The sequence below is a fragment of the Marmota flaviventris genome, chromosome 8 (assembly GCF_047511675.1).
Source record: "Marmota flaviventris isolate mMarFla1 chromosome 8, mMarFla1.hap1, whole genome shotgun sequence".
Taxonomy (NCBI): Eukaryota; Metazoa; Chordata; class Mammalia; order Rodentia; family Sciuridae; genus Marmota; species Marmota flaviventris.
Window position 1 is genome coordinate 50787662 of NC_092505.1, and position 11873 is coordinate 50799534.

General features: G+C 46.8%; 1 protein-coding gene across 1 annotated transcript; it reads right to left on the minus strand.

Annotated features, from left to right (window-relative positions):
- Window positions 1-916: 916 nt before the first annotated feature.
- On the minus strand, window positions 917-7138 carry LOC114080683 (palmitoyltransferase ZDHHC19-like). The gene is made up of 6 exons (XM_027922273.2): window positions 7008-7138; window positions 6538-6659; window positions 5853-5992; window positions 4918-5090; window positions 4386-4467; window positions 917-1006 (listed from the first exon to the last, which is right to left on the minus strand). The coding sequence occupies exons 1-6, from the start codon at window positions 7136-7138 to the stop codon at window positions 917-919; spliced, it is 738 nt and encodes a 245-aa protein (XP_027778074.2).
- Window positions 7139-11873: the final 4735 nt, after the last annotated feature.

Below are 11873 nucleotides of genomic sequence, written 5' to 3' on the forward strand. Positions count from 1 at the left end.
AGGGCTAGGGATGTGGCTCAGGGGTCGAGTGCCCTGAGTTCAATTCCCTGTCCCCCTCCCCCCCAAAAAAGAATCTCCTTTAAAACATAGATTACTAGTCTCAGTCCTCATTAATAACTGAGGAAACTGAGGCCTAGAAAGGTAAGGGACTGGCCAAGGCCAACTAGCAAATTAGTGGTGCAGTCTTTTCTCTTTGTCTATTCAGCAACACCTGGGAGTGCTCTGAAACCTGGACCCCGCACACTCAGGTCCATAATTCCATTCCTTAAGCTCCATGTGCTTCAGCTTCAGGGCCAGCCTGACCTCAGGGGCCTCCCCCAACACATGTGCGACCCACAGACATCCCTCTCTCAATGCATACCCACTATTCCTCACCTCCTGTAAAGCTGCAGCCTCGCCACTCCCTGGGGGGCCCTGCCTATGTGTTGGAGATGTGGGCCCAGGGAGCTCTGTGGGACGGTGTTGACGGGAATGTTGTGGCGAGAACTGTGTGTGCACTGGGTTCCCTTGCTCAGGGTCCCACTCCGTGCCTTCCTCCTGCTGCATCCAAATAGCTGCAGACATGTACCTGGGGTGCGACAGACCAAATGCAGGGAGTCACTACCCACCTTGGCCTGGTGCCCCTGACCACCCTCACCCTCAGCTTGGAAAGCACAGAGCCCAGGATTCCCAGCCAGGAGTCTCATCCCGGCTGCAGTTCCCCTCTACCCCATTTCTTAGGGCAAGAACCTAGAAGGGCAATGAATAGGGACGTTCCCAGTGGCTCCCAAAGTACCCTGGAGAAAAACCCAAAGGAAAGGACAATGGGTGACAGGGCCTCGGAGCTGGGGTCAGGGACCAGAGAAGAAGACCCAGCTTTATCCCACCCCACTCCCACCAGCCCCAGGTCCACCACTTGAGCCTCCAGTTTACCAACTCACTTGGGTCCCAGTGGCATACAAATGGTCAAATACCAGTTGTTGGCACAGCCCTGGTCGAAGGGGTTGTTGTTCTGGAATGATTTGCCCTGGAGGGAGATGGGGATGGGAAGAGGAGCTCAGAACCAGCAGGACTGGGCAAGGCCATCTCCCAGTGATCCTTCCTAAGTTAGTCAACTAAGCCAGGGCTCAACCCAGGCCTGGAGCAAGATTCTAAGGGCAGGGGAGCCCAAGAATGACCCAGGGCCTCCTGCCTTCCTAGGCTCCTAGGAAGAGTGACCTCCCTCGACCCACTTGTGAGCAGCTCTCCCCAGACAGTGCTGACACTGCACCCCCTTCTCCTGCCTTCTCAGGGCTCCTCATCATCTTGTGCCTCCCTGTGCAAGATCCTTGTTCTGTCTCCATTGGCTACACCTCTCCTCTTACCTCATCCTTCCATATACCCCCCTTTTTTAAAAAATATTTTTTAGTTGTTGATAGACCTTATTATTTTTTTTAATTTGTATGGGGTACTGAGGATCGAACTCAGTGCCTCACACATGCTAGGCAAGTTCTTTGCCACTGAGCTACAACCCCAGCCCCTTTCAGATACCTTTTAAACTCTTCCTTGTGCTGCTCAATTGCTCCAAAGACAATGTCACCACCCCACTCCCACTTCATTTCCCCACCTCTCATTTATTTCTAAAATTATGCCTTAATTGAATTTCACTATCTGGTAGGACAGGGGCAGTGGGGAGGCCCAATCATAGTTTCCTAGTCAAAAATCACATGGTCCAGGAAAATCTGGGCTGAAGGCCTTCAGTACACAAAGCAGTAAAGGTCAAGCTCAAAGTAAAGGCAGACCACAGGGCTGATGAATAAGGGCCAAGCACAGAGTCTCAGGTGGGAGGGGGACCAGATATGGCAGTGGTGGGCTGGTGACTAAAAGGATGGGAGGTGATGAGCAGAGAGGCTCCTTTGTCTGTTCACTGTCTTGGGGTCTGCAGCGTCCCCTCCCCCACTGATGCTGCCCACCAGTCTTCCTGAAAGAGCCATTAGTCAAGTGATTGCCATACTAAAGGAATCCCATGGCAGAAATGCCCACCCCTATCATTCCTATTCAACACTAAAAAGAAAAAGCAATAAAGATACACAGATTGGAAAGAAGGTAATGAAACTGTTCTTCACAGATGACAATTTTCTATGTAGAATGTACAAAAGCCACAAAATGCTGGGGGAGAACTCAGTGGTTGAGCACCTCTGATTCAACCCCTAGTCCTAGAAAAACAACACTAAGGACTCCTGCTCTTGGGAAGATGCTATGAAGAAAATGGAATGACAAGTCACCTATTGCAAGAAGAGATTTGCAAAACCTAGATCTGAATCTCATGTAGAAAACTCTTAAAACTCAATAAGAAAACAACCCGTTTTTTCAAATGGGCAAAAGATTGGAGTAAACGCTTTTTGGGGAGTGGGTACCACGGATTGAATATAGGGGCACTCAACCACTGAACCACATCCCCAGTCCAATTTTTTTGTATTTTATTAGAGACAGGGTCTCACTGAGTTGCTTAGTGCCTCGCTTTGCTGAGGCTGGCTTTGAACTCGGAATCCTCCTGTCTCAGCCTCCCAAGCTGCTGGGATTACAGGTGTGCGCCACTGTGCCCTGCCAGGAGTAAACACTTTACCAAAGACCTACTGATGGCCAAACAGACATGAAAATAGGCTCAACATCATTACTCATTAGGAAAACACAACCTGGAACCTTAATGAAATACTACAACTCATTTAATAAGACAGGTTATGATTAAAAGACAAAACAAAATAACAAAGGACAGTTTGAGGGGCTGGGGTTGTGGCTCAGTGGTAGAATGCTTGCCTAGTGTGTGTGAGGCACTGAATTCGATTCTTAGCACTGCATATAAATAAATAAAAGGTCAACTGATACCTAAAAGATATTTGAAAAAAAAAGTGTGAAATGTTGGTGAGGATGTGAAGCAACTGGAACTCCCAAACATTGCTGATAGAATTTAGGAACCTTACAGTTGTTTTGGAAGACAAACTTGGCAATTTCCTACAAAGTTCCACACGTGTTTACCTTATGACTCAGCAATGCCACCCCTAAGAATTTATTTAAGAAAAATGAAAACTTATGTTCACATGCCTGTGTATCAATGTTTGGGGCAGCTTTATTTATAACTACCCCAAACTAACTGGGCATAGTGGCCCACACCTGTAATCCCAGAGGCTTGGGAGCCTGAAGCAAGAGGATGGCAAGTTGAAAGTCAGCCTAATCAACTTAGTGATGCACTAAGCAACTTAGTGAGACCCTGTCTCAAAATTAAAAAAAAAAATTAAAGCATAATGGAAGGGGTGCTAGGAATGTGGCTCAGAGATTAAACATCCCCGGCTTCAATTTCTAGTATGAAAAAAAAAAATACTGGCAAAACCTAGATATAATGTAAAAAATCCTTCGTTTGGTGAATGTATAAACAATCTGTAGGGCATCCATATGCTACTACACAGCAATAAAAATAAATAAAATACTGATATGAGCGACAAGATGGATGAATCTCAAATACATTGTGCTAAATAAATAAAGCCAGAGAAAAAAGGCAATGACTCCATTTACATGTGATCCTGGAAAAAAAGAAAAACCAGAAGGACATAGGGAGAGAGACTGACAACAACAGGTGAATGAAAGGATATTCTGGAGTAAAGAAACTGCCTAAACTTGATCATGCTGGAGAATGCAGGACAGTATCCATTTGTCAAAATCCCTTATCCTAGACTGAAAGGGTGAATTTTGCAGTTTTAATTTATTCCTCAATAAATGAGTTTTTTTTTTTTAATCCCACCATGGCTCCCAGGTTTCCACTTTGTCAAAACTAAATTTCACACTCCACTTTTAGGAGCTTTTTAATCTTGACTCCCACGGGGTCAACTTCATTGCCCATGCCACCTTGGGTTTGATTTAGAATAGTTTCCTCCTCATTTCCTTAACATCCTACTTTCGGGTTTCTGTGCCTTTTTGCAAAGGTGTGCCTCTCACAGACAACACCCTCCTGTCTTCTACCTTTGCAAAATCACACCTAGGACAGGAAGAGTGGCACGTCCTTCCTCTACAATGCTGGCTGGCCTCGCCAAACTCAGTTTCTTCCAGGCTGCTACACCACTCAGGACCGACCCCCGTCTCAAGCGTTTTCCTAGGCGTCTGCTGGTGTTATACTGATCGCAGGGTTCTTCTCAACACAAGCGCAGGATGTACCCATCCCTCAAATAACAGGCTCTCCATGCAATGCACCCAGGAGGGAGAATGACCACTGAGCTCCAGGGGGAGGAAAGATCTGAGCTGCATCTTAAGGGGTGGGTCTGGAAGGACTCAGGAGGCACCATCAGGACCAAGGGCAGTGAAGATCAGCAGAAAGTGCCTGAGGCCCAAAGATGCAAGATGCCTCCGCACCGTCTGGTATTGCAGTACTCGCTTACCTTGCTCACAAACACAGCGTGGACCACCAGGAGCAGAATGACAGGCAGCAGGAGTACCAAGACCGGTACAGCTACTGTGACGCTGTGCGCACACAAGCTAAGAAGAACAGCCAAACTGTTCTCTCCTGGCCCCGCCCATCGACCGACACGCCCTCAGTAGCCCCGCCCCGGCTGCCCCGCCCACCCACTTGTTCCTCCCTGGCCTGGACGGTTAATCCAGCACACCCAAGAGAAACCTCACCCCACCATGCTGTCCTCCCACTTGTCCCTTTTCAACCTTCATTACCCCACTTCTTGGCCTCCCGAGATTCTTAACTCCATAATCCATCCTACCGGGCCCATCTACCTGACCCCACTCGCCTTCAACCTGTCCTTCACAGGTCCTCCCAAGTGGCTTCTCCCTTTAGCCCTGCTCACACCTCAGCCCTGCCCTCAGTTAACCCCGCCTCTTGGCTGTCCTGCCCCTTGGCTGTCCGCCCCTCCCCACAACCCATTCTCTTCCCAGTATGGGCCCTTGGGACTGTGTGGATACGCCATGGCTGAGTCCAGCGACCAGGGCATGTGTCTTGTACGAATGAGGAAAAGCGAAACGGTAGCCAGAACAACAACCAGATAAAGGCACAGGGACACCACCAGCAGCGCGAATACGCGGAAATTTCTTTCACCGACACAATTGTTTACCCACAGGCAGTGGTGATCAAAGTCCTAGGGGAGAGAAGGCAGACCTTGAGGGTCTATTTGGCTTAGCCCAACACCCCCAAATCTTGAGGCCCCCCCGCAACCCAGCCCCTAGACCTCCTGCTCTTGGCCATGCACGTGAGCCCCCATCTCCAGGGTGAAACCAGCACGTCCATGGATAGAACACAGTTAGGACGCCATGGCTCATCAGGTCATTTGTCATGAGTGAGGTCTTTAGAGACAAGTCCTGCCTGGTGTCACTTTGAGCAGGATACAGAAAAACTCTGAAGCTGTATTTTTTCAGATACTGGGTAAGGATGAGAAGAATTCCTTGCCCAGCCAGCCTTCTGTACTTGGAAACCCGTGCAGGATGTGCACATGAGAGAAGAGCACTCAGAACCCAGGAAACCCTCAATTGGACACCCAGAGGTGGACAGGCAAAGGTACCCAGAACGGGGCAGCAGCTGGCCTAAAGTTATGGGTATCTAGTATCAGCAAGCTAGGGGTTGGGACAGTCACTGCCTTTCCTCCCCTTGACTCCACCAGGCTTAGCACAGATGGTGCCCTTTGCATGTTAGCACCTGTGCAAGCAAGGCGAGCCTTTCAGGACAGGTGCAAAACTGGAGGCAATAACATATATAAGTGACCAAGAGTGGGTGAGAGCCACTTGTAGCAGTGTGGGAAGATGGTCTCATACCCACCCCTGGACCACATATGATGTGAGGTTCCTGGTCCTGGCCAGGTGCCCTGGGATGGGTTGGTGAGTGGTCAGGAAGGAGGAGTACTTACCTCCACACAGATATTACAGAAGGAACAGTGGTGGGTCCTGGGTGGACGATGGAAAGAACACTTTGAGCACCACTGCAGGCGGAAGTCCATATTGTTCACTCGTGCTATGTATTGAATGTTGGGGTCCTCTTCTAAGGAGCCTGGCAGGGGAAGAGATTTGGGCAGTGGCAGGAGGTCCTTCCACCACTCTACTGCTTGGAGCAGCCCCATAGCATCACTGGGCATCAAGAAGGTGGGTAGGAGGTGGGCAGGGGAATCCCGGTCCCCATTGAGCAAGCTGACCACTCAGATGGGTGGGCAGTCAAAGAGAAAGGGCTGTCCAACCACAGGAGCTCTACATGGAGCTCCCCCTTTGGAATAGTGATCAGTGCTTGAAGTGGTGTGTAAAATGGGAAAGAGGAGGAGTGAACTGCGTGGTTTGGAAGAGCCTGCTGGCCTCTCTTGCCAGCCTGCCCAGTCCTCCCTTCTAAAGCAGCTGGAAAACCTCCAGGATTCTGTTTTTTCACACTTCAGTGGCTTGGGAAATGAAGTGCCAGGGCCCAAGTAATGATGACATGGAGGGAAGGGATCCTGAGGCCACGGGGGCGGGGGGTGGGGTTGAGCGGGGGTTAGCACTTTTGAAATCACCCCTATAGGCATCAGCCCTTGGGGTAGCACCTCCTTCTCCAGGGGTCTGAGGCCTTACCTCTGTGTAAAATGCCTGGGTCTGACCCGTTGAGGAAAATGAGGCTGCAGAAGGACACTAGAAAGAGTAGGCCCGAAACCACAGCAAATTCCCACTGCCCATGCTGAGCCAACCACCGGCACCTGAAACCAGAGCCAGACTCAGACCTAGTCTGGGGAAACCCAGAGCTCCCCACAAGGCCTAGTTCACCTGAGGTAGGACTCACTCGCCTTAAGGACAGATCTAAATATCCAGGTTAGAGACAGACCATGGAGACTCCACCAAAAGCCACCAGCATTACCAGTCTCTCACAGTTCCCTAAATGCGACACGCACTCCAGACCTCTGTGCTTGCACATTGGGCTCCCTGTAACTCTATATCCTCCTTCTCCTGCTGACCCTCTCTCTCCACTTCCCTCCCTGCCTCTGTACTGTCGTTGTCTATTTTCTCTTCTGTGTCTAAGACACTGACACCTTCCATGGGAGACTCACGGGAAGCCGAAAAAGATGCCACTTATTGTAATAAGAAACATTGCACTAAAAGCTGAAAACAGGCTTGGTTTCAGCCATGAGGATTCGATCGGAGGTTCATTTGGGGGAGTGATACTCTGTGAAGAGATCATGGCTAGACCACCTAGTCTCACAGACTGAAGCCACCAACAAACTCTTCTGGGTTGGCACCCAGACTGCCATGACAACAGAAGTGACATCACAGAGGTTCTGGAATGGGGGCTCTGGCTGCTTCCAGTGACTTCTGAGATCAACCTTCCCCCACCCCCACATATGCACATGTTGTAGACTGGGACATCCTGCTCTTATGATGGTAGCTTTGTTGGAGCTTGTGATGATGTGATGTGGTTTGTCCCCAAAGGTTCAAAGGCTGGAGGGTTGGTCCTCAGTGATGAGGTGGTAGAACCTGAAAGAGGTGGGCCTAGTGGGAGGTAACTCAGTCACTCTGCAAGATGCCCTCTCAAGGGAGTAATGGACTTCTCATGGGCCCCCATTTGCTCCTGTGAGAGGGGGTTGTTATAAAAAGAGCCAGATTGGTCCCTCCCTGTTTTCTGGCCATGCAATCTGTACTCCTTGTATGTCCTCCCACCATGATGCCATTCACCATGTTGTGAACACCCTCACCAGAGATCACTTGCAGGAGCTGCCAAATCTTGGATTCTGAGTTAAATAAACCTTACCTCCTTACAAATTATCTGTTCTCGGGTATTTTGTTAGAGCAACAGAAAGCAGGCTAATACAGAGGCCATAAAATACGTGAAGATGGCATGGGGAGAAGTTTGGTGATGGTTATTCCCCTTTCAGGCCCAGTGCTAATTGGAGTCAACAGTGCTCATTGCTCATCCTAGCTCCACTTCTTCCTTTTTGTTGTAACAGAGCTCCAGTTTGGGGAAGGAGGTAGAAATCTACCAACTAAATATCTTCCCAGTTTCCCTCACTTCCATGGTGGGCTTTATGACGTAATTCTCTCTCAAAATGAGCTGGGGATGTGACTCAATGGTTAAATAATCCTAGGTTCAATCCCTGATGATGATGATAATAAAAATAATAATAATAATTTGTACATATTTATGGCATACAACATATTTTGAAACATGTATACATTGAAGAATGTCTGAGTCAAGTTTTTTAACATATACATTACTTCATATTATTTGTGGTGAGAACCCTTAAAATCTACTCTTTGAGTCATTTTTAGTGTAGATAACATTATCAACTGTACTCATTCTGTTGTATGTTATTAACTGTAGTCATTATATTGCACAATAGATCCCTTAAACTCATCCCTCTCATCTAAGTGTAATTTGGCCTCCTGGGACCAGCATCTCCCCCATCCCCTGCCCAGCCACTCCTGGGACCCTGGCAGTCACCATTCTGCTCTCTGTTTCTATGAGTTCAACTTTTATAGATTCCACATGTAGGTGAGATCATGTGATTGTTGCCCTGTGCGTGGCTATTTCCCCCAATAAAATGTCCTTTGGCCTCATTCATTTGTCATAAATGACAGGATATCCTTATTTTTTTAAAGACTAAAGAGTATCCCCTTATATTTCTAAACCACATTTTCTGTATCCATCCATCCACAGATTGGATGGACCATAGGGTAGGTTTTTGTTGTTGTTGTTTTTTATGGTGCTGGGGATTGAACCCAGGGCCTTGTCCATGCAAGGCAAGCACTCTACCAACTGAGCTCTATTTTTAATTTTTTTTTTTAAAGAGAGAGTGAGAGAGAGAGAGAGAGAGAGAGAGAGAGAGAGAAGGAGTGAGAGAGAATTTTTTAATATTTATTTATTTATTTTAGTTTTCAGCGGGCACAACATCTTTGTTTGTATGTGGTGCTGAGGATCGAACCTGGGCTGCACGCATGCCAGGCAAGCGCGCTACCACTTGAGCCACATCCCCAGCCCCTCTATTTTTTTTTTAATTTTAATATTTATTTATTTGTTTTAGTTTTCAGCAGACACAACATCCTTGTTTGTATGTGGTGCTGAGGATCGAACCCGGGCCGCACGCATGCCAGGCAAGCGCGCTACCACTTGAGCCACAAACCCAGCCCCATCTATTTTTAATTTTTAAAGAAACTTCCCATACTGATTTCCATAATGACTGTACTAATTTACATTCCCCCAAACATAGTACAAGAATTCTAGTTTCTCCACATCCTGACCAGTACTTAATATCTTTTGTCTTTCTTTTTCTTTTATTTATAATGGGGGTTGAACCCAGGGGGACTTTCCCCCTGATAGCCATCTGGAGACCTTTTTACTTTTTATTTTGAGATCAGGTCTCACTAAGTTGCTGAGGTTTACCTTGAATTTATAATCCTCTTGCCTCAGCCTCCTGAGTTACTGGGATGAAGGCATGTGCCACTGGTTCTTTTGTCTTTTTGATAATAGCCATTCTAATAGGTGTGAGAGGGTATCCCATTATGATTTTAATGTGCATTTCTCTAATGATTAGTGATGTTGAATATTTTTTTCAGATTTCTCTTGGTCAGTTGTGTTTCTACTGAGAATGAAGTGATGTTTGGGTCACAGTCTACCACCAAATTTTATGTCAATTTCTGTTGTAGCACAAGAAGAAGGGATGACATGCATTGGGTCATGGAAAAAGGTCAGGAGTGGTACTAGAATCATAACTACCAGGTCTATTGAGCTTTGCAGCAGACCATACTAGCCTTAGGGTTTCTTTTTTTGTTTGGTATTTTTAATTAGGTATATATGACAGCACCATGCATTTTAATTCATTGTACACAACTGTAGCACAAATTTACATTTCTATGGTTGTACCCAATGTAGTGTCACACCATATGTGCATTCATTCATGTACCTAGGGTAATGATGTCCATCTCATTCCACCATCTTTCCTACCCCCATGCCCCCTCCTCACATCTGCCTCCCCTTTGCCCCATCAAAGTTCCTCCATTTTTCCTTATCAGAGAGAACATTCAGCCTTTGGATTTTGGGGATTGGCTTACTTCATTTAGCATGATATTCTCTAACTCTATTCATTTACCTGCACATAATTTTATTCTCTTTTAATGCTGAGTAATATTCCATTAGGTACATAGACCACAGTTTCTCTATCCATTCATCTATTGACGGGCATCCAGGCTGTTTCCACAGTTTAGCTATTGTGAATTGAGCTGCTATAAACATTGATGTGGCTGTGTCTCTGTAATATGCTGATTTTAAGTCCTTTGGGTATAGACCTAGGAGAGGGATAGCTGGGTCAAATGGTGGTTCTATTCCAAGTTTTCTAAGGAATCTCCATACTGCTTTCCAGATTGGGTTGCACCAATTTGCACTCCCACCAGCAGTGTATGAGTGTACCTTTTCCCCCACTTCCTCATCAACATTTATTGTGGTCTGTATTCAGCACACAGGGCACTTTCTGGTGTAGCCACTGTTCTATGTGGTTTACATGAATTAACCCACAATTCCCTGTTTTACAGATAGGGAAGTTGACTGACCAGGGGCTAAGTAGCTACCCATGGTCTCCCTGCTGGACAGTTGTAGAGCTGTGATTTGGACTTATGAGGTCTGGCTCCAGAGTCCTTGCCACCAACCACCAAGCAAGGGACTCCAGGAGGAGTTGCAGTCAGGGGGCAGAGTAGAAAGGGAGTGAAGTTGGAGCATGGGATCAGTGCCTGAGATGGGTGCTGCCAATAATGGAAAGGAGCCCTGATTGGTGAATCCCAGAGGGCAGACCACATTTAGGTCCCTTGAGAATAGTGATCCTGGACATGGAGGGCCTCACTCTGAGCAGAGGAGGAAGGGTGATAGCCTATGGCCTGAACTGGGGCTAGAAGAACCACAGGATGGAGGAAGGGAACAGGCTGCCAGGCAAACTCAATGATGATACTAGAAGCTGGAGAGAGGGGAAGACAGGCAGACCACAGGGCTGAGGAATAAGGGCCAAGCACAGGAGTCACAGGGGGGAGGGAACCACATATGGCAGTAGTGGGTGCTGACTAAAAGGATGGGAGGTGATGAGCAGACAGGCTCCTCTGTCTGTTCAGCCATTTCACGGTCTGCAGCTCCCTCCTCTCCCACTGATGCTGCCCACCAGTCTTCCTGAAAGAGCCTTTAGTCAAGCGGTTGCCATACTAAAGGAATCCCAGGGCAGAGATGCCCACTCCTATCATTCCTAGTCAACACTAAAAAGAAAAAGAAATAAAAACACACATGTTGGAAAGAAGGAAATAAAACTGTTCCTCACAGAGGACATGATTTTCCAAGTAGAATAAATAACAACACTCAGTGGCAGAGCACCCCGATTCAATCCCCAGAACTGGAAAAACAACACCACTAAGAACTTCTGTTCTTTGGAAGATGCTATGAAGAAAATTGAATGAAAAGCCACAGATTGCAAGAAAAGATTTGCAAAACATGGATCTGAACCCAGTGTACAGAACTCTTATAACTCAGTAAAGAAAGAAAACAACATTTTTTTAAAAGAGAAGAAGATTGGAGCAAACACTTTGCCAAAGACCTACTAATGGGCAAGAAGACATAAAAATAAGCTCAACATCATTGCTCATTAGGAAAACACAACCTGGAGCCTTAAATGAGATGCCACTACTCATTATTAGAAACGCTTCAATAAAAAGAGAAAACAAAACAAGAACAAATGACAGTGTGAAATGTTGGTGAGGATGTGGAGCAACTGGAATTCTCATACTTTGCTGGTAGAAATTAGGAATGGTACAGTGATTTTGAAAGACAAATTTGGCAATTTTCTACAAAGTTACCTTATGACTCAGCAATGCCACCCCTAATAATTTACCCAACAGAAATGAAAACTTAGGTTCGCATTCCTGTACACCAATGTTTGTAGCAGCTTTCT

Bases quoted from the DNA above. Each gene is read 5' to 3' on its own strand.
- LOC114080683 (XM_027922273.2), bottom strand. From the start codon at position 7,138: ATGATCTCTTCACAGAGTATCACTCCCCCAAATGAACCTCCGATCGAA. The intron at 6,660-7,007 runs GTGAGTCTCCCA...CTCTGGTTTCAG, and splicing joins GGCATCTTTTTCGGCTTCCC to GTGCCGGTGGTTGGCTCAGC. The intron at 5,091-5,852 runs GTAAGTACTCCT...TCTCTCCCCTAG, and splicing joins TCTGTAATATCTGTGTGGAG to GACTTTGATCACCACTGCCT.